This window comes from Vombatus ursinus, unplaced genomic scaffold (genome assembly GCF_900497805.2).
Source record: "Vombatus ursinus unplaced genomic scaffold, bare-nosed wombat genome assembly UNPS02014874.1, whole genome shotgun sequence".
In the NCBI taxonomy this organism is placed as follows: Eukaryota; Metazoa; Chordata; class Mammalia; order Diprotodontia; family Vombatidae; genus Vombatus; species Vombatus ursinus.
In genome coordinates this window covers 14819000-14842995 of record NW_020954652.1, presented here as the reverse complement: position 1 = coordinate 14842995, position 23996 = coordinate 14819000, and the positions used below count along the sequence as shown (strand labels likewise).

The following is a 23996-nucleotide window of genomic DNA, read 5'->3' as shown; positions in this document are numbered from 1 at the left end:
ACTTGTGCAGACAAATATACATGTGTGTGATATGCTTATATATGTGTTGTATATGCGGTGTATATATGTGCTATTTGCATACATCTATATACACACAAATACACACATATATACACATACATGCACAGTAATATATGCGCGTGTGTGCACATACTTATACACGTATATATACACATATGTATACACATACATGTACATACACATATGTGTGTATGCGTATCTACAATATATTATATACATACATGTATAGCTGTGTTTGTGTATATATGCACATATGTATACATATACTGTGTATATACATCATACATACATAATATGCTTTTATATATGTGTCTATGTATATACTTGTATATATACATATATTTGTGTATCTATCTGCCTATCCATCTATCTATCCACACATACATATATCATCAAAGGCCTGCTAAAGCATTGATGTTACCATGGCATTAAAGATCCCCAGTATTCATAATTTGTTATAATTCAAATAGTAGGATAGAGATAAGACTGAGCCTGTGATTTCATTGCTATAGGGAATTTCCAGCTGAGGAAATTCCCTCTACCAGTGCAGGTGGGCACCTTCTCTGCAACTTATAGACTCAAAGGGCTGCCAACCAGCCAATAAGTTGCAATAACAGCACAACCAGAGATGTCACAGGTAGGATTAGAATTCAAGTCTTCCTGACTCTGACCATCCATCCACTACGTCACATCCTCAGTTAGTATTACAGCCGTTAGGTTGGCTGCCCAATGAGACAAGAAAGGCACAGGAGACATTCGCAGTGACAGTACTTCATTGTGGCAAAATTTATCTGGGTTAAACACATTGTCTTTTTCTCTCTTAATTATACTTTCCATTTTGCCCTATGTTATAGTAATTTTTATGTGTCTAAACTCCCAGAAGAGGCAGATGAAGTGATGGATAGACAGCTGGCCTCCCAGACAGGACAAGCTGGGTTTAAGTTCTGCTTCTGATTCATGCTAATTCTGGGAGTCTGGACAAGTCATTTAACTTCTCAGTCCTTCAGGCAACTAAGACTGCAGAACAGTTCTGAATCTGCATTAATAGAGAGAGTTTCCTCACTGGGAGTTCTATGCCAATACAATGACAGGTCTTATCCAGAAAAACAAAACAAAGCAAAACAAAAAACCCTCCCATTATGAGCTCTAAGTTGACTGAGGGCTAAGATCCTCTTATCTTCATCTTTTTATCTCTCACAACTCTTGGCCAAATGTCCTAAATGTAAGAGATGATCAATACACATTAGCTAAATGAATCAGTGAATATTGTACAAAATGATGACGGAAAATCCTTACTTGAAAAGATCACTTTCGAGCCCAGGGTTTAAGAGTTCAATCCAACAATCTTTTATTAAATACTTTCTATGGACAACTTTGCTGTGCTTGATTCTGGGAATATAGCTATAAAAATGAAATGTCCCTACCTTTATGGAGCTTACATTCTTCTGAAGTGATACAGTATGCATGTAGTAAAGGATGATACAGGGGATTTTGAGGAAGGATAGAATATGTCCCAATAAGAAGATCAGGGAAGTTTGTTTTTTTTTTTTTTTTTTCCTTAGAAGGGATGGTTCCTAAACTGAGCCAAGAAGGAAGACAGGGCGTCTGAGAGGTGGAGATGAAGAGGGTGTTTAAATGTAGCAGATATAACGTCAAGCTCAGGGAGCAGTCTAATTTGAATGGAACATGGGACTAATGAAAATGTTTGAAATGAGGCTGGAAAGATAGGTTGGAGTGATAATTATGGAGGGCTTTAAATGTCCAACTAAGGAGTTTATATTTTATCCTATAGTTAATGGCATCCCCACACAGCTCATTCTTTTGTTAAAATAAGGAGAAGCATACTGGTAAGTGAATAGAGCAATGGGTTTCAGGTCAGGAAGACTTGGTTTCAAATGTCATCTCAGACACTTATGAAGTATGTGACCCTTGGCAAGTCACTTAACCTTCTGGGTCTCAGTCTTCTTACCAGTATAATAAGGGGAATGAGCTTGTTGGCCTCTGAAGTCTTTTCCAGATCTCCTCCCATGATAATATTTTTAAATTATATGACAAAAACTTTTCAAATATTTAAATTTTAAATGCAAATTTAGTCTTATTTAATGTAGGGCTTTGGGGAAAATGATTTACTTTATTTTACTTGAGTATCTATTTAAGTCTTCAGGTATAGTATTCTCTTTGTGTCTCTGTCTCTGTTTGTCATATATATGTCATATATATATACACACACACACACATTTACAAAACATAATAAAACTATTTCTCTGAGGAGATCCACAGAATGAAACTCACAGACTGCATTGATTCGGATCAACCAACCATATCATTATTTTTTTTTCGGATACTATTATGCCTAAGAAAGCACTGTGGTAATCCTAATGGTTCACATTTATGTAGTGCTTGGTTTACAAAGCTCCTTCCTCTAAGCAAACTTGTGAGGCAAGCAGGACAAATCTCATTATCCCCTTTTTTAAAGATGAGGAAGTGAGGTGGTGAAGAGGTTAAATAAAGTCAATGGACTCCCCCAGCTAGTATGGGCTAGAATCAAGACAGGTTTTCTTAATTTTAAGTCTAATTCTATCTTTGTCCCTGAATCCCAATGTCTCTTGTGGTAGGCACTGGATGTTTGTGGAGATATTAGGAGAGGATGTTAGGAATGTTTCAGCTAAGGGTGAAGAGAATTGGCAAATTAAAAGGTCCCAGATTTGATGGGACATTCATATATCAAACATTACAAACAACTCTCTTGTTGGTTGGTTAGCTGGATGGGTACGACAGCCAGTGAGAAAGTACTTTATTGACATGTTGGCATGTGCTCATTCCTCTCTAGGGTTTGTGGCCTAGAGTTATTATGAATGGGGGCTTTTTCTTCACTTTGCTTCCTTTTGAGGAAATGAACAACTAGAAGACAAAACAGATAGAGTAGCAATTAGGAAGAGCTGAGTTTGAAGCCTGCCTCAGGCTATACTTACTAGCTTATGATTCCTGGGAAAGTCATTTAACCCTCACTCTCAGTTTCCTCGTCTGTCAAATGGAGATAATATATGGGATGACATATGTAAAGTACTATGTAAACCTGAAAGTGCCAAACAAATGTTAGCTTTGATTATTATTGAACTGATTGCATTGTGATCTGTTTCAGCCTATTACCTTAGCCTAATACAGTGCAATGAACATAAAATTTGGAGTCACATGACCTGAATTCAGTTCCTACCTCTGACACTTACTGGCTATGTGACTTTGGGCAATTTATATAATCTCTCTGGGATGACTCAACTTCCTCATGTATAAAATGGAGAGGAGTGGAGTCATACTAGATAACACTAAACTTCTTTCAAGTTTTAAATTTGTTATTCTAATATTTACCTGGAATGTAGTTGGTGACCAGAGCCCAGGTGAGAGAGGATATGTGAACATCCAGGGAAGGGAAACCAAGTCTAGGGCCATTAAATGTGCTTCTTGGCACCCTAGAGAAGAGATGGGCATTTAAACAGAAATCCTTCAGCTTTTATTGACTACCAGTCATAGTTCTTCTCTTGCTTCAGTGCCTATTCACAAACTGGCCTCTATGTTGTGTGACCCACCCCAGTCATTGTCTGTCCAGGGTTAGGTGTATTTTGTTTGGAAAGAGAAAGAAAGATTAAGGGATGTTTGCTCACTTGGCTAGATTGCTTCCACTGTAGAAATGTGGATGGGGCAGATTCCTTCCAGACTACCACCTTCTCATTCCAGGAGACACAACCTTCGCCTGATACATACCAAACTATGCCTTAACTTCCTTCTCTCAGTTCAGGAGCTGGAGCTTTTCTGAGGCATCAGCGTTTTTAAACCACCCAAATCTAAATATATTTCTGACTCTACTAGCCCAGGAGTTCTGATGTTCCTGATTCCTATGGATTGTCTGTCTTTGCTACTTAAAATCTCATGAAAATTATTAATAAAATCAAAACTATAAATGTTTCTCATGAACATAGCTCAGAGCCCCCAAGCCAGTATGGAATCCTGTGTGTTTTAAGCTAATGTGCTGACCTTTCTTCTGGTTTTAATTCTGTATTCATAGGTATTCACTGACATCTTCTACTGCCTTTCCCATTTTACATACAATTAGCCTACAAATATGCACCACTATTATCATATTTTTGTATTAGACAAAATCAGGATATAGAAATAGAAAATAGAAAACGCTTAAAGAAGTAGAGAAAATAATGTAGAAAATACCTGTTGCTGACAAGAAACAGGAAAAAGGTTAATCTTCACTGTCCTTGCATTGATCACAAAAAAGCAACTACTGCCAGCAACTTCCATCCATTCTAGCTACCCCCTTCCCTCCTAAGGGAACACTTGGCCACTGGAACCAAGCTTGCAACACCTAGAAGCTTGTTAAAGAATCCACATCATAAAATGTCTGCCCTCTGCCACGCCACTGATGCTGCCAACTGCACTGTCTTCATCCACTGTCAGGTCTCCTCACCCTTTGCCACAGGCTCATTCAAAACTCCAAACTTAGGATCAAATAAATAATTATACCCCCACTCCTACACCCTCCACACACATACATATACTTGGGAAAATGAAATAAATCGTAGCTTCAAATGTAACCCTCAGGCAATGGAATCAGCCCCCAGTTTCCCACAACCACAAAGATCTGACAGGTTTTTAATGTCAAAGGAACTCTCACACACCACCAATAGTGTTACAAAGTAAATGTATAAAACTTAAGTATGTAATTCCTTCACTCACATACAAGACCTTCAGAATTCCATGGGGAAATAAACTTCATCTAAAAAGTAAACTTTGAAGTTTCAAATTAAAACCAGACTCACTCTTTCCAAATGTAGAACTTGCAATTCTAAGCTGTTGGAGAAAGACTCAGAATTACAAAACGTAATGATAAGAGATTTTAACTTTGATGTTCATAGGCTAAATGAACAGCAGGAAATGATAAGGATAGTTTACCCCTAACACAATTACCTTACAGGCTACTGAGCATAAGCTTTCTCTCTCTTTTTTTCTTCCTATGTGGCTTTCTTGATCTCACCCTTCATCCTCCCAGCCTCCCTTCTTTCCTCCCTCTTTCCATTCTCTTTCTCTCTCTCTCACTCTCTCTCTGTTCTGTCTCTTGTCTTTGTTTCCCCTACTTCTCTCCCTACCTCTTTCTGTCTCTGCCTCTTTCCCCTTTCCCTTCCTCCTTCTAGTATCTCTCTTTCTTAGCTACCCTCATACCTATTTACCTCCCTTTCTCTTTCTAATCTCTCTCTCCTGATTCTCTCTGTATCTCTTTCTGTCTCTCTGTCTCTGTCTGTCTCTGTCTCTCTCTCCTCTCTCACTTCCCCTCTCCCTACCTCTCTCTGTCTCTGTCAGTCTCTCCCACTTTTTCTCTTTCTCTCTCTCCTATATCACTCTGCCCTACCTTCCTCCTCCCTCCCTTCTTCCCTCTTTCTTTCCATTCTCTCTTCTTTCTCTCTCTGTCCTTCCCCCTCACATTCTCCATTTTCTTTCTCTTTTTCTTTCTCCATTCTTTCCCCCTCTCTCTTATATCCACATTTCAGCTCCCCTCTCCTTCTTCTCATTCTTCTCCTTTCTCCCTTTCCTTTATTTTAAAAAAAATTTCTTTTGTTATAAAGATACTTTTATTCTCTTGTCTCTTTTCCTCTCTTACTTGATCACAATATAAAACTGAAATGTAGCTTATTTTAATGTTTTGTTGAACAAACATTTTATGTTTCCTGGTCTTAATTTAAAAAGCAAATGAGCTAAATATTCCATCCAATTCCCCATCTTTACCATTCCCTACCAAAAAGTTGTCTTTTGTAAATTCAGTTAATAGAGAGTTAATAATTCAGTTATATGTACTCTACCAAGTACTGAATATTCTCATCATGGCTCTCATTAATGAGCTGTTAAGTTTAGTCATATATACATCTCTGTACCAAATTTTTTTTAAAAAGGTCAATGAGAGAATGATTGTCTCATTTCTAGGTTCTCGGGAACGTCTGTGAAGTTCTGAAAAAGAGCACAGAATGATGAGAGGGACAACTTACTACATTAGTGTATCTTTACCTATATAAGTCTTATCATACCAGGAACACACAGATGCCAGGTCAAACTTTAGTCTCAGTTTCTTTTCTTGGTAGTAGAGGGTAATAAATGTATAACAGTTCATAGATTTGAAGCTAGAAGAGATCCCTAATTTTACAGATGGGGCACTTGAAGCCACAAGACGGGAAGGAACTTGCCACATAGACAGGTAGTAATTGGTTAAAACAGGATTCAGATTCAAATACTGCAACTCCAAATACAGCATTCTTTCCATTGAATCAGTCTGTAGTGGTGACAGTCCCATCTTATTTAAAATATTACATAAAGCTTGGGTCTAAGTTAATTTAGAAGAGAATGCATTTCATATGATGATCCTCTCCTACATGAATACCAAGACATTTCCATGACCTTCCGACCTTTACAGTTACTTTTGTTTTTTTTTTTTGTTTTGTTTTGTTTTGTTTTGTTTTGGAATCTGGCCTGTGGCATTGACTTCTTTGAATTGGAAAATACTGTTCTATTTGACTCAACCTCTCATGTTTACTAAGTCACAGTGGACCAACATGGTGTTTCATAGAAAAATGGACAGAGATAGAGATAGGGAATGGACCTGTGATTTCATTAGTGTAGAGAATTCTTAGGTAAGGAAATTCCTTCTACCAATGCAGGTTGGCATCTTCTCTGTACCTTATTTCATAAAAATAATCTGACTTAAATTCACCTCAGGAGAAAGACAACAAAAGGCTGTGTAGGGGAAATATTGGATAACCGTGCTCATTTAATCAGGATTTCCTAGGCCTCTGTCTCCTCAGCTATGAAATAAGGGCGTTGACCTAATTGACTTCCAATGCCCCTTCTAGCTCTTAATCAATGATCCTATAATCCAATTCTCCAATTTTTCAGCTACCTTATTTTTGCTCCCCTCTCCTCCCCTGCTTCTTCTCACTGTTCCCTTTTCTTCTCATTGCCCTCTTTCATCCTCATTTTCTCCAAATCTGCAGGTTTCTTATTCTTAAACTCAGAATGAAACTTTCAACAGAATCACCAGCATCTTTAATTTTTATTCATTAGATAAGGTAGTTTATCAAGCTTCAGGCCGAAGCTACTTGATTGATTGCCTTATGTAAATGTCAATCATTGTTATTCTTGGTTAAGGAATTTAGTTTGAGGGATTGTTAACATTTTTTTGCATCTTTATTGCTCTTCTTTCCTTGAACACTGAAGGGATAGAGCATTAGCAAGAGAGTAGGACTGATGAAGCACCTCCCCTGTTCCATCTCATATTTTAGGGGCCTATAACTGCCCTGTAGAGACATCAGTACACATTGAACAAGTGATTTCCATGGAGAAATTTCAGAGGTTTTTGGGGATTCTGTGGCCTGCTAAACTGCCCCTCCTGCCTCTTTGAAAATGCCTGAAAATCTACCTTGAGTGTATTCTGATTCTTTTAAAATGCAAGTTTCCCTGGGATAATTACATTTAATTCAACAAGCATTTGTGAAGTGCCTACTGAATGCACAACATTCACTGTGCTTGGGAATATAGAAACAAAAGAGCACTAGTCCTCAAAGAGTCTCTATTCTATTAGGAGTGGGAGGGGAAAACATAGTACGTGCACAAGAAAGTATACAAAGTATGGAATGAAGGGGGCAAAGGAGAGAGGGATTCAGATAAAGTACTCTATGGATATCTAAAGTATAGTATCAACCAAGGGAATCAATAAAAATATGGAATGAAGGGGGCAAAGGAGAGAGGGATTCAGATAAAGTGCTCTATGGATATCTAAAGTATAGTATCAACTAAGGGAATCAATTCATAAAAGAAGTGGTATCTGATCTGAGCATAAAAGTAGAGTGAAAAATTTAAGAGGCAAAGCTATCAATCAATCAACAAACATTTCTTAAATGCCTACTTAGGTCCTGAAGATACAAAGAAATCAAATGAACTGTCCCTTACCCTCAAGGAGCTTACAATCTAGCAAGGAAAACAACATGTACACAAGCAAGTGAAAACAAAATAGAAACAAGGTCATGAGATGGAGGGGGCAATCAGGAGAGACCTCATGAGCTCATAAACCTACACCTGGAAGAGACATCACAAGCTGTTTAGTCTAAACACTTCAATTTTTCAGATAAGGAAATGGAGTCCTAGGGAGATTGTGACTTATTCAAGGTCATGAAGATATTAACAATCAGAGCTAGTACTATTTCCAGTTGTACCAGGATTCCAAGAAATTGAATTGAGGAAAGAGTATGTTCTGGGCATGTACCTATACAAAGTCATGGAGGTGGGAGATGGAATCTCATGTGTGAATAAAAGCAGGAAGGCTCTACCGGATGGGCTGTAGAGTGGGTGAGAGAGAATAATGTGTATCTGGAAAGGTAAGCTAGAGCCGTGTTATCGTGGATTTCTAATGCTAGAATAAGAAGGCAATGCATACTAGGCATGGGGGGATGGACTATTCAAATGCATGGGACCAGGAGAAAGTATGTCTAGTTCTAATCATAGCTAATACTCTCTCTAGTAGGAATAGTTAAAATGCCATTATTCAATTACAACTTAACTTAAATTAGATTCAACTCTGTTACTAAGAGACTCGTTTGAAATAGGTAGAAAGCAGGAAGGCATTGGATCTTCAAGGGATATATCCATTAAGAAGAGCTACTAAGAGATGCCTCTAAGGGAGGAGAAGCAAAAAAATAAGGAGGCTGGAATATAGAAGATAATTTTTTCTTACTAGGGAAGGGGGAGGGAAACAAGCATTTACTAAGTGCCAACTACATATTAAACACTGTGCTAAGTGCCTTACAAATATCATCTCATTTGATCCTATGCAATTTAACCAAAGAGGTCTGTCCTCAGCCTTTATTGTGCAGCAGCAAGCTGTATTGCTAAAAATGTAAATTCACAAAAAAGTCTGCAAATTGCATGTTTTTTTTACATTTTATTTTTCTTGCTGTTAGTTCCTGACAGTGCACCTGAAAATATCACCTATCGGAATGTTTCTTCTGGAGAAATTGAGCTCTCATTCCTCCCTCCAATAATTCCCAATGGGATCATACAGAAATATACCATTTATCTCAAAAGGAATAATGAAAATGAGGAAAGAACCATAAACACAACAAAGCTGTCACAGAACATTAGAGGTGAGTACAAAAGAAACTGAAGGTCTGCAGCTGATAGTGTAGAATTTTTTTTTAAATTGGGAGCTTTCCAGTGAGTATTTAACATGATTTTCATTTAATACTATCAGTCAAAGAAAATTGAAAGTTTTATAAAGATTCAGCACTATTAATATTTATATTGAATAGCAAAGTTCTATGGGATCATGTATATATCAAAGTTTAACAAATAGGAAGATAGGGAAAGGGACTGGACCAATGGTTTCATGGATATGGGAATTTCCCTCTGTCAATGCAAGATGGCACCTTCTTTGCAATTTAGCATTGTAGAGAGATCCCTAGAACACTAGAAAGAAATGACTTTCCTGGAATCATCCAATCAGTATGTGTCTTCATATCATTGGATTATTTGCCTAAGATGTCAGGATGTGACATAGCTACTTCTCAAATATAATTTAGAGCAAGCCATTGGAGATTTGGTCCTGGATCCCCAGGATGCATTTGTTGTTTCTTCTATTTTTCCTTGGAGTTTCCTCCAACTTTACTTTCATTGTAGGAGGTAGTGTAGTTAAAGATTTCTGATGCTTATTTGATTTTAATAATGAAAGATGGTTATACTTTATGTGATCCAGATCACTGTGGTCCATGATGAATTATCCACTTTGTCCCTATTTAGAACTGAAGAAATATACTCATTATACAGTTGAGGTGTCTGCGAGTACCCTTAAAGGAGAAGGAGTCCGAAGTATGCCTATAACTATACTGACTGAAGAAGATGGTGAGTACATCACAATCTCAGTAGAACATGTTTGCTATATGGTAAAAATTTTCTCTTAATGTGGTATGATATTGTCAACCTACAGGGAGGTATTGGTCTTATTCTGACACTGGATTTTTCAAAGGATTTCAGAGGAGCAGTGTGTGAAAAAAAGGAGAGTAAATTCAGATTTGTATGTAGGAAGATTCAATGAATATTTGTATGCATATAATATATGTATGCATATGTATTTATGTATATATATACATATGCATACACATATGCATATACTCACCTATATGTATACATATGTATGTATAGTTAAGTTTATATGTAGGAGGACTCAATGCATAGTATAATATATTAATATATATATAAATATTTGTGCATATATGTGTGTATGTATGTGCGTGTATGTATGTCTGTATGGAGCAGCTAGGTGGCACAGTGTATAGAGTGCAGGGCTTGGAGTCAGGAAGACTCATCTTCCTGAGCTCAAATCAGACCTCAGATACTTAGTAGCTATGTGACTCTGGGCAAGTCACTTAACTCTGTTTGCTTCCCTTTCATCATTTTAAAATGAGCTGGAGAAGGAAATGACAAACCACTCCAGTATCTTTGCCAAGAAAATCCCAGATGGGATCAGGAAGAGTCAGACATGCATGACTGAAAATAACTGAACAAGACCTATCTAAGGGGGGGGGAGCTTCAGGTGAGACTTTCATAGTTCATAGAACAGTTAACAGAAGGAGCTTGACTTGGTCATTGCTCGGAAAAGATGTTCATCTGGGGTTACGGCATTGATACAGTTGAGTACAACTTCCTGGCCTCTAAATCGCTTCTTTCCCTGGTGCTCTGCCAGTCACATCTTAGGCAGTCAAAACTTAGGAGATCCCCGTGTCTTTTTTATACTCAGGTGACTAGGAAGCCAGATCAGAGCCTTAATGCCCTGAGCCAATCAATTCTAGAGGACCATTTTAAAATCCCTTTTAAAGAAAGAAAAGAATCTACCTCTATTCACACAGAAGGGGACACTGCCAGATATTTCTCCTACCATACTCTCAGATTCCATTTATATAGCCATCAAGTAGCTATTTTAAACCCATGCTGAAAACTCAGACTTTAAATTTGTTCATTGGGTATTACTATAAGATATTCAAACAGAAGATACAAGAATGGAGCCCACTGAATTGGGAGCTAATTCTAGATCTTCTAGTTCTATTTCTCCGGTTCTAAATCTGTCTGTGCCATAAGCTGAGGGCTAGCATGACATAGGAGAGAGAAAGCTGGAGTCAGGGAGACCTGGGTTCAAACATTGTTTCAGACACTTACTATGTGTCCCTAGGGTAGTCCCTCTGGGTCTTAGTTTACTTAGCTACTTTTGCTTTATATAGTTGTTGTGACAGTTGAACAAGATAATGTAAAGAGTGTGTTTTGCAAACCTTAAGAACTATAAAAATACCACTTGCTATTAACTGACAATGTGAACTTCTGTGTATCATTTAACTCCCTAGAACTCAGTGTTCTTACTTATAATTGAATGAGAGAGTGAGTGAATGACTTATTAAAGACCTACTTGTGTTCTGAATTAATAAAACTATTTTGGAAAACAATTTGGAATCATACAAATGAAGTGAACAAAATGTCCATACCTTTTGACCTCCTTTGACCTATCCATTACTATACATATAGTGTCAGGAGGTCATTTAAGAGGAAAATCCCCATGTATATCAAAATATTTACAGTAGCACAAGATATTTATAGATGCCCATTTATTGGGGAATGGCTAAACCGACTGTGTTAGATGAATCCAATGAAATATTACTCTGCTCTAAGAAATAATAAATACGATGACTATAGAAAAGCATGGAAAGACTTACATGATCTAATTCAGAGAAAAGTAAGCAGAGCCAAGAAAACGATCTACATAGTGATGATAACGGTATAAATGGAGAGAACAACCACCCCCAAACAACCACAAGTAAATGTTACAGAGTTCCCAAGATTAAGCTTGCTGTTAAGGAGAAATATGAGAAGGCTGCCCCATTTCACCAGTGCGAAGTTCAAGGATGCAAAACATTGCATATATTTTCAGACTTTTTCAGCATGTTGACTAATTTTGCTGATATTTTCTCATCTTCCTCTTTTTAGTTTCAGTAGAACTAAATATTCATATCCTATTGAAGAAACTGAGACTGGGTGGTTAAGTGACTTATCCAGAGTCACTCTGGTAGTGTCTGACGCAGTGTCTGAATTCATGTCTTGACTCCCAACTTTATCACTGTTCTAATTGTCTGTAATGATATTTTAAATAAACAATTTTTATTATCCAAGATAAGTAACAACATATATTGTAAAATGCTATAAACACAATAAACTAAACATTAGATTTTATGAAAAATCCTTTGGTTTCATTGATGAGCATGACTTCATTTATTTCTCGCACGTTTCAGTGGAACTAAATATTCATATCCTACTGTATTGACATAAACAGAATTCTCAGTTGAAAGCAATTAATATCTTAGAAACCTGATATCTCTGAGTGATGTATGGATTCTTGTGACATTCAATATTTGATAGCAGTTTTATTGTAGCGCCTGCCACTGAGAATAACAAATTGAAAGTACTAAATACAGCTGTCACCATTTTTTCTTTGGTTAGTATTCTGAATTCAATAAATCCCTGTTCAGAAAAATCTGTCAGTACTAACATGATGGAAACATACATATCTGAGAATGTTCAGAGAAACAAAATGCAATAAAACTAAAAATAAATAGGAAATAAATCAGGTAACAGTTTCATCTAACTGGCAGGAATACTGTGTAGAGGGGTCTTATCTCTAAGTCAGTCAACTAGCCTGTTCAGAGATCAGAACAAATGCTCTGTAGATTTTCTAGAAGCTGTGCTTCTATTATTCATTTCCATGTCTGATTGTCAGTACAACCTGAAGTTAAAACTTGAGTCTTTTTTTAATCTTCAAATTTGAAAAAGTCAGAGTGATATTTTAATACTAGGTCAGCATCATTATAACTGTTAAGAAAAATGTCCTTTTGAGCTTTCAGTGGTCATTATTGGCTATCAGTACTTAGCTATGTTAATTTACATGTTGTTTTGGCATATTTTATTTCATCAAGAAATAACAGTGTAACAACCTGTGTGTTACCATATTTTTAAAAAATATATAATGCAGAAAATCACTTAAATGACCCAGGTCTTTGTTAGTTATCTGAAGGAAAATAAAAGTTGGCTATCAGCTCTTTGCTACGTTTTATTTGATTATTTCATGGTAATATGTGACCTCTGAAATCCATGGAAGTTGGTGGTTAATAAAGAGGTTTTCATGTTGTTTTGTAATCTTAATGACAAATGGCCAAAATAACAACGCATTTCCTATTTGAAAAGGCCAATAGATTTAGTGATGGAGGTAGGATTACCACTTCTTAGACATAATTTTGTACAGATTTTACGAGGCTAGAGAAACATCTCATTGTATTGTGTATTTATTCACACCACTAAAGATTTCTGCGTTTATTGGAAGTCCAAAAAGTTAGCAAAATGTTCTTGAGCAGTGGGTGAATCACTGTGACAAGCCCATAACTCTCTTTTCTCATGAAATATTTTTTTTTCCATTGAATCACAGAAACAGATGTTTTAACACCACCATGCAAAATCTTACTTTATCATCTTATTTTAAAAGTAAACAAGTCTGTCTACCATGCCCTTGGACTGCGCTGATATGGAATGTTCACTTAACACAGTACTAGAGTGGGAAAACAAACCAAAGGTTTCCATTTTAACCTCATCTTCCAGATATGATGCTTAATTGCACATTGTATCCCTCACTCCCTCTTTTCAGCTCCTGGTTCTCCTCCACGAGACTTCTCAGTAAAACAGTTGTCTGGTGTCACGGTGAAGTTGTCATGGCAACCACCCCTGGAGCCAAATGGAATTATCCTCTATTACACAGTTTATGTCTGGTAAAATCCTCTTTTTTTCTTCTGCTTCTTCCTTTTTTTTTTTCTTTTGGAAACAGTTCTGAGAGCAAATATTAATCTGTAACACAATAGGAATGCAGGTTTTTTTTTTCCTTTTAGAACCTCTTGGATAATATATTGGGAACGAGGTTATTAATCTGAGTTAATTTTTTTTTGTAAAATGAAGTTTTCAATTTTTTCGATAGAAATAACTGAGTTCCTTAATCTCTATACTATTTTCATAAATGTTCAGAGGATTCTAGATTTAGAGCTGGAAGGGACCTTTGGTTTCATGTAGTCCAGATAGAGTGTATAACATACTGGGCAGCCATGTGCTGTAGGGAATGTGTTATAGGAAAAGCCAACCTTGCAGTCAGGAAGTCCTGGGTTCAAATGGTGCCCCAGATACTTGTTGTGTCACTTGAAATGTCACTTCATTTCTCTGGACCTCAGTTTCCTCATCTGTAAAATGAGGAGGTAGGACTAGTTGACCTCTGAGGTCTCTTCGAGGTCCAGATGTTGGGACCAGATGTTGGTATAAGTTACAGAACAGTTGCTGAGGTAGAGGTGATAAGGCTTTAACTGCTGGAAGTTTCCTATACAAGTCTCCAACAAGACAGCAAAAATAATGGTTAGGGTCTAGTTTTGTACTTTAAGAAAACTTGATGATGATGATGATAATGATAATAATAATAATAATAATAATAATAATAATAATAATAGCTAACATTCATTTAGTGCTTTCTATGTGCCAGGCAGTCTGCTAAAGCACTTTGCACATATTATCTCATTTGATCCCCACAACATCCCTGGGAGGCGAGTGCTCTTATTATCCCCATTGTACAGAAGAGATAACTGAGGCAAACAGAGGTGAAGTGACTGTCCTAGGGTAACACAGCTAGTAAGTGTATGAGATTAATTATGAGTCTTCCTGACTCCAGGTCCAGTGCTGTATACACTTTGCTTCTGAGCTGTCCCTAGGTATCTGGATAAATAGATTGATAGAAAACTGAGATTTCTAACCAGATAAATCAGTTTCTTACACTGTAAAAGGACACTTTTTAGATTATTTAAAGATCAAGTTTCCCTTTTTTGTTTTTTTTGGCCTGATAAATCCTTATCACTGTAGGGAACTCCTAATATGGAAATTACTTCCACTGATGCTGATCAGCTATTCTTTGTAACCTTGGACACAGGTAATGTTAAATGACTTGTCCCTGGTTGCATGACTATATACAGGGCTTGAACCAATGTTTTCCTGAACCTGTCTTATCACACTGACACTTATTTCATTAGTGAATTTAAAACATGGTTTTCTTTTATAAGTAATGAAACTCATTTTAAGGCTTCAGTCTGTTTCTTAAAGTGACATATATTTGTAAGAAAAATATTTTTGTGCTACCAAGGAGGGGAAGGCACTTTGTTTCAGTGATATCATGGAGGGCAGCTAGGGACCCACAGAGTCATGTTTTGCACAAAGCATGAGGCATTTGATCCAGCAATACCACTACTAGGTCTATATCCCAAAGAGATCATAAAAAAGGGGAAAGGACCTATGTGTACAGAAATATTTATATCTCTATATGCCATCTCCCACAGTGAAAATGTAAGCTCTTGAGGGTAGGGCCTGTTTTACTTTTAGAATTGTATCCCTAGTGCTTGGCATATAATAAGTGCTTTATTAATTTTTTTTCATTTCTTTGCTACTAGATTTATTTTTTAAACCAGAATAATATTTTAAATTTAGAATTCCATATTTATATGTTGACCCACCTCGCCTAGTGGGGACCCATATCAGGGGATTAGCCCTGTTCTGTTTGGCCCTAGATCATCCAGGAAATGATCATTGTTTGCCCCATTTTTGTTGTATTAGAATGTTTCCTTTAGATGGTATTAATACATTCTTTTGGTACTCAACTTAAAGATTTACACTTTTACTATGGCATGTTATGTTATTGCCATATTGAGATAATCATATGATTGCAGAATTAGAACCAATGGATAGAAGTTAAAAAGAGGCAAACTGAGGCTTGAAATGAGGGGAAAATTCCAACTCTTAGTGGCATAGGGTAACAGAGTTAAGATGGACTGGTGAAAAACAAGAGAGTGTAGAGGACAGAAAGCCAGCCTAGGAGGCAGAGAGATCTAGGTTCAAGACTTGCTTTTGGTACATAGAAATTGTGTTACCCTGGGTGAGTCACTTAGTCTCTGATGGTCGCCCATGGTTCTCTAGGGTTATGAATTACTGAGAAGATGCTTACCTGCATCAGTAGGGAAACTTTCCACCAGGGAGTTGCCTACCCTGATGAAATCACATCCTCACTGCCTCAGAAAGTACAGGGGTATGGGTTCGTCCATTATGAAAGCCTTTAAGCAGACATTGGAGATGCTTCAGAGGGGGCATAGATAAGTAGGACTAGATGGTTCCTTTCCAGTTCTGACATTCTGTAATTACTAGAATCCTCCAAGACTTTATGACATGCAAGAAGCCATCACCCTATGTGTCAGAGGACTGTGTATGATACATTTCTTAGGAGGAAGCATTTGTGGTATTTTTGCATTAAAGGTGCAATGCTTCTTGCTGAGAGAGAGAGAGAGAGAGTGAGAGATCACCCAGGAAATGATCATTGTTTGCCCCATTTTTGTTGTATTAGAATGTTTCCTTTAGATGGTATTAATATATTCTTTTGGTACTCAACTTAAAGATTTACACTTTCACTATGGCATGTTATGTTATTGCCATATTGAGATAATCATATGATTGCAGTTTTAGGAAGTGCTCTAGAAGCCATAATCAAATCCATTCTACTGTTGGGTCTGGAAGGAACATTTCAATCTACTGCCCTATTGTTCTACTCAACATCCTTGAGACTTTGCAAATCAAAACACCCATCTCTGGCCACTACTGCCCTGTATGTGCCATCTACATCTCATACCTGTCTGATTGGCTAATAATGACAAAAAAAGAAAATGACAAATGTTGGAGAAGATGTGAGAAAATTGGAGTACTTATGCATTGTTGGTGGAGTTGTGAACCGATCCACCCATTCTGGAGAGCAATTTTTAACTATGACCAAAGGGGTATAAAACTGTGCATACCCTTTGATCCAGCAAAACCACTACTAGGTCTGTATCCCAAAGAGATCATAAAAAAGGGGAAAGGACCTACGTGTATAGAAATATTTATACCTCTATATGCCATCTCCCACCATGAAAATGTAAGCTCTTGAGGGTAGGGCCTGTTTCACTTTTAGAATCGTATCTCTAGTGCTTGGCATATAATAAGTGCTTTATTAATTTTTTTCATTTCTTTGCTACTAGATTTATTTTTTAAACTGGAATAATATTTTAAATTTAGAATTCCATATTTATAATGTTGACCAAAACATTGTGATTATTCCCTTCTGTACTTTAGGATTTTTCACTATTGATGGAACAACATTAAAACAAATTATATTGTAGTGCCCTGAGTTTCTTTTCCTTCTTTTAAGATGTTTGTTTAACAAAGACTAAACCAATGAGAAACCATTGTGAGCATGCTCAAATATAAGTGTACGGGGACTCAGGAGGAGAACTATTACAATGTTAACGGTTGCGATTTTTAAAATAAAATTCCAAATGTTTACAAACATAAAATAAGAGGTAATATGTGTAGTGGAAAGATTGCTGGATGTAGAGGCAGGATAACCTGGAGTTAAAATCCTTCCTCAGGTGCTTACTAGCTGCATGACTGTGGAAAAGTATGATTATGGAACTCAGTTTTCTTATTTTTAAAAGAAAGATAATAATCCCTGTAGTTTCTACCTAAAAGATGTCAAATGAGATAATTACATAAATTTCCTTATAAACCTAAAGGTACTGTACAGATGTCAGGTATTATAACTGCAATTATTATTGTTATTATTATTATTATTATTAGTAGTAGTAGTAGTAGTAGTAGTAGTAGTAGTATTGTAGTTCAACTATAGTGACCAGAACTATTGACTTCTTTTTAAAAATCCATAGTCTTTTTTATCAATTATAAATACACTTGTGCCTTTCTGTTACATTTTATTTTTAGTTTACTGGGATTACAATGTTAATTTAATTAGTTTCCACATAATAATGGAAGGGGAACAAGCATTTATTAAATGCTAACTATGTGCTAGTTACTATGATAGCACTTTATAAATATTACCTCTTTTGCTCTTCACAACAACACTGGGAGGTAGGTGAGATTAATTATCCCCATTTTACAGTAGAGGAAACCAGGTAGATAATGGGTAAGTGACTTGCTCAAGGTCACACAGCTATTAAGTATTTATGACTGGGTTTGAAGGCCCGACACCAGGCCCAGTATTCTAACTACTGTGCTACCTAGCTGTCTCTGATGTTATTTGTGTCTCTCATTCTTATCTTGCATTTCATTTATTAATATTCTCTGCATCATGGAAGTATTTGTTTTTCATCAGTGATTGTACTCAATTTCAAGTAATCACCGTATTTATAAAGTGTCTTCTAATTCTCTGACTGGAGGCAGCTAGGTGGCTCAGTGGATAGAGTGCTGGGCCTGGAGTCAGGAACACCTGAGTTCAAATCCGGCCTCAGATACTTACTGTGTGACCCTGGACAAGTCACTTAACCTCTCTTTGCCTTAATCCACTGGAGAAGGAAATGGCAAACCACTCCAGTATCTTTGCCAAGGAAACCCCATGGACATTATTGGTGTGACATGGTTCACAGGGTCATGAAGAGTCAGACGTGACTGAATGACTGAACAATTTCCTACAAGAAATTCTCTGACTGAGAAGGTAATGGGGTGAAAGACCCCAACTGTATAGTAGATTGGGCCGCTAAAGAATTGATCATGTCTTTTCAGTTGGGATGGAAGTTAGACAAAGTTAAAGCAGCCAGTTATTACATAGACACTTAGTAAACTCTTTATGGCAGATGAATGAATGAATGAATGAATGAATGTAAGAATGAATAAAAGAAAGAAAAAGAAGAAAGGAAGGAAGGAAGGAGTAAAAAGCATTTGTTAAGTTCTTCCTGGGTGTCAAGAATGGTGCCAAGTTCTGGGAATACAAACAAATAAACAAGACGGTCCCAGCCCCCGGGAGCCCATACTTTTATCAGGGGGGACAACAGAGAGAGGAAGTATCAGCTACAGGAGGATGGAAAGGCCAGTAGTCCTTAAGCTTCAGTGGCAAAGCAGAAAAGACTACATCTTCTTTAGTGTAATTTCTAGTCATAAAATTAAGAAAAACATAGAGTTTTCTAAGGATATTACAATCCAAAGTGATTGTTGGGACATTCTTTGGCATAGTGATGAGCCTGATGTGAGGGAGACCCAGTATCAAAATATGCCCTCTCTGACATTGATGAGCAAATCATTTAAACTTTCTCTGAGCTTTAGATTGCTCAGCTGCATATTGAAGATAACTGAATCATAGGCGGGGAGTAGGAAGGGACCTTGGAGGCCTCTCACTTTACAGCTAAGGAAACTGAGGCCCATGGACTCCTAGGGTAGAATTGGAGCTGGAAGAGGTCACAGAGATCATTAACCAGGGTAGCAGATCCAACAAATGTCATCTAACTTAATGATATACCCGAGGATGTCATTTTACAAATAAGGAAATTGCAGCTCAAGGAGCTTAGGTAATTCGCACAGGATGACATTAGTAAGCATCTGAGGGGGAATTTAAATCCATGTCTTCCTGACTTCAGATCTAGAGCTTTAGATCTAGGAACATGCCCAGTATTATAGAAGTGATAAATGACTGACCTGGTATTTGAACACTCATGATAGGCACTATGAAGTTCACATAAGATAATGTTTGTAAGATGTTTTCTAAATACCAGTTACTATATATTGCAATACTTCAAAAGCTTTTATCCAGTAAGAAGATTATAGTGATGGTGAATTCAATATGAAATGGTGGCAAAAGTACTGAATTTGGAGGCTGAGAACATGGTTTCAAATCCCAGTTATATGACCTACAACCTGAGGGAGCTTGGTGAAATCACTTTTCCTCTAGGCCTCAGTTTCCAAATCTGTAAGATGAGCAAATTAAATTAGGTGGACTCTAAGATCCTTTCTAAGTTTAAGCCTATGGTGCTTTTTTTTTTTTTTAGCTTTATAAGGTCTGCCATAACTTTGATATGCTATTGACATAGTCATTAAGAAACCAGGGATATTTCTCTGCCCTAGTGAGGTATTGGAATAGGACCCTGGAGGTTGTCCACTCTAGCTGGCAAAACAAAATTTGAGTTTGAGGCATGGGTGATAAGTAAAAGCCCTGACTCTGACCCCTGTGTAGCTTAAGCATTTGCATAAGCTAAGTATTTGATCCAGAGAAGACCTTGAAGAAATAACTAAATTGGGATAAGGGCAATTCAGAAGGCTCACTAAAGAAAGTGAATTTTAATCTATTTCCAAAAGGATGTGTGATGGGTAGGAATTCAAAAAGATCGATGATCAATGGGAAAGCTGGGTAGGAAATTGCACTTTTGAGTATGGCAAAAAACAAAGGCATGGAGGCAAGCTGGGTGAGTTGTATACAGGGACTGGCATAGCCTTGCAGAGCTGGTACTGAAGGAAATATATTGGGAGAATGATAGATGAAGGAAAAGTGGAACAAAAGTGACAAATTACTGTCTTTGGAGGCAGGAGACTTGAATTATTTTCTGACTCTGGTTTCTTCTACAATTGCCTCGGGTATATCATTAAGTTAGATGACATTTGTGGGATCTGCTACCCTGGATTTTCAAATGAAATTTTGAAAAATTATTTGCCAACACTTATTTTGGGAAACATCAGCTTATGTCTGAGAGAGAAAAAAAAGTTTATGGTTCTAGACAAAAAAAAAAAAATTCCACTTTTAAAAGACTTGATATAGTTGATTCCTGGCAGAATAATATGAGTTCTTCACAGCTAATAAGATCAGAGTCCTAATATTGATATTGACAAGATTAACCTATCACTGATTAGTCAATTGATTAATGGAAGATACAGAGACAAGAATGTACCTACCTTCAAAGGTTTTAAATTCTATTGAGGAGGCAATATATACATCAATCAGTATATGCAAATAAATGCAAGGGGTTTTGTTGTTGTTTGTTTATTTGTTATTTGGAAGCCACTACCAGCTGGAGGAGGGAGGATTGGGAAAGTTGTCACAGAAAAGGCAATATTTGAATAGTTTTCAAGGAAACAAGGGATTCTGAGAGATGGAGGTGAAATGAGAGTGCATTCCAGGTCTGAGAGACAGCCAATGCAAAGATCTGGAGAAGGGAAATGGAAAACCACGTGTGAAGAACAGTAAGAAAACCAACTTAACTGTAACATAGTATGCAAAAAAAGTAGTAATGTATAATTAGATCAGAAATTAGGTAGGGTTGATGGTGTGAAGGACTTTAAAAAGTCAGCAAAAGGACTTATATTTGATCGTAGAAGCAATAGAGATCCCATGGAATTTATTGAATGGAGGATTCACAGGGTCAGATATGCAATTTAGGAAAATTACTCAGACTGCTCTGTGGAGAATGAATTAATTAGAAAGGGGAAAAAAGAAGTAGAGGAACCCAATTAAGAAGCTGTTGCACTAGTCTAGGTAAGGGATGAAGAGGATCTATACCAGAATGGTAGCTATGTGGGGGGATAGGATGAGGCAAATCAACAGATGTGATTACAGAGGTGGCATCAATAAGACTTGGTAGCTGGTTGGCTTGGGAGTAGGGGTGGTGGCTGTTGTGTATATTGTTTTCCAGGATTTATTTCATTTTGCTGTGCATCAATTCACACAAGTCTTCTCATGTTTCTCAGAATTTCTCATTTGAATCATTCCTTACAGTGCAGTAGTATTTTATCATGGTCATATGACACAATTTTTAGTCATTTCTCACCCACTTTGTTTCTAGTTTTTTTTCTTTTTTTCACAGCATTTCAATTAATTTGTTAAAGTTCAAAAAAACTTATCAACTCAGAGTATTTCTATTGAAACTGTTAATATTATTAATCTATTCCCACTATCAGTTCCTTTAATTAAAAGAAAAATCTAAAGCATTGGGTCTGGGGAATAGAAAGTTGAGGGATAAGTAAATGCTATGAAGGCATCATGAGAGAGTGGTGAGTCTTTTTAATAATAGCTAACATTTATTTAGTGCTTATTAAAGTTGGTCAAGCACTTTCTATGTGTTGTCTCATTTGATCTTTGCTACAACCCTGTGAGGCAAACGCTGTTATTACTCACATTTTAAAATGAGAAAGCTGAGGTTGAGAGAAGTGTCTGAAGAGGTATTTTAACTCGAAGGAGCCATTATTGAATAGAAGTCCACCACTCTCTCCACAGTATGCAACTTAGCTGCCACACGGTGAATAAAGAAAAGGGAGTTTAAAATATACCAAGACAACACTCATCTTTCTGAAAAGACGCTCATGTACTCCTATAACTGGAGGTAAAAGTGTATACTGTGTGATCACTAAGGGACCTTTCTTGCCTTTTTGTTGTTTTATTTGAAACCAATTAATATTAACTCACCCCTGTCTGGCTTTTGAGATATAATGACTAGATTTCTGGATTTGGAGTCAGAAAGACCTGGGTTCAAATCCTCCCTCAAACACCAGCTATGTAACTGTGAGTAAATCAGCTTAATAATTGTGTTCCTCAGTTTTCTCATCTAAAAAAAGAGGGTGTTGGATTTGATGACCTCCCAGGTTCCTTCTAGTTATGTTTACAATTTGATGATGAGTCTGCCTTTCTAAACAGTAGCTATCTCTACTGTACTTTATGAATGGCAAAAAGAATTTTGTTTAACCTTTCTTGATAAAACAGTGTGAGAGATACTACCATGTAAAAACTTTATTTTATTATTATTCAACTAATAGAAAGCAGTTTCTTAATTTCCCGGCAATAAGAAATTCTGAGCATTATTTCTATGATCTCATCTCAGCCAAATGCATGTCAACAAGTACTTTCAAAACATTGATTGTTTTTTTGGCCTAAAGATTTTATTGTATTCCATCAAATTGAGCTCTGCTCTGGTTAGTTATAGTTCTTAATTATTCCATGAATACATCCTCCAAAATATCAAATGTTATGCCTGATTCTCCCCTTGCATATGGAGGAATGCACATTACTAAATGGAGAGAAGGAAGGAGCCGCCCCCACATCATCTCCCATAGCTCAGTTTATCCTCGGCTTCACGGAGACAATTAATGTCCCTGAGCCAACAGCAGCCGGACAGGCCCACAGTAAGATAATGGAACAGATTGTTATGACCTATTAAACTGCCCCCTCTTTCCACAGAGCAGAGTGTGGCTATGAAGAACATCTTAGCCTCTCCAGGTTGTCCCAAAAGTCTTCGAGTAATCTTAAGCTTTAATAGTTTAATAGTTAGTAGCTTAACTTAATAGTTAATTAATTTAATAATAATAGTTAAGAAGTATAGTTAATAATAATAGTTAATAATAATAGTTAATAAACTTGACTGTACTAAGACTTTGGGAACACTGTAATAAAGGAAAATAAATGTTATTTTCCCTACTTTTCTCATTATTCCTAAAATTTTGTCAGCCCACTGTCATATTAATGCCAAACTGACTTCTTAACTACTTATACACCCATCCTCAAAACTGATAATTATTTATTACTTAGGTACCACCAATGAGAAAATCCAAGCCATAAGCTTATTTTGATGAATCTGTGCTCTCATTAATGTTTCTACTCCATGCATGGATATAGATCCCCAGACTTTTCACACCTTCTCAACCTGTATAATTCTTGTCTATGTCTTTCTGTAAAGTCTTCAGAGAGGAGGACCTTTTCTCTAAACTGGAGGAATTTCCAGAATAAACATAATTGGAGTGTTGGAAAGGACCTCAGGGGCCATCTGACGGAAACAAGATCCCAAAAGGAATCCCCACTGAAGTGATCAGGGAGCCACTGTTTGAAGACCTCCAAGAAGGGGGAACCTATCACCCCTCAAGGAAGCCCATCTTATTTTTGTGTATCTATGATTTTTAGGAAATGTTCTCTGGCATCAGAGCTAAATTGAGCTCTGACCTCAGAGTCAAACAGAATAAGTCTGATTCCTCTTTTTTAA

At 36.9% G+C, this 23996-nt stretch overlaps 1 protein-coding gene across 1 annotated transcript in view; it reads left to right on the top strand.

Annotated features, from left to right (window-relative positions):
• PTPRQ (protein tyrosine phosphatase, receptor type Q) overlaps positions 1 to 23996 on the top strand; it is a 268160-nt gene that overhangs the window by 72073 nt on the left and 172091 nt on the right. The window contains exons 15-17 of the mRNA XM_027842510.1: positions 9024 to 9206; positions 9859 to 9960; positions 13796 to 13916. Coding sequence (XP_027698311.1) covers positions 9024 to 9206; positions 9859 to 9960; positions 13796 to 13916 — 406 coding nt within the window. The remainder of the gene's footprint in view (positions 1 to 9023; positions 9207 to 9858; positions 9961 to 13795; positions 13917 to 23996) is intronic.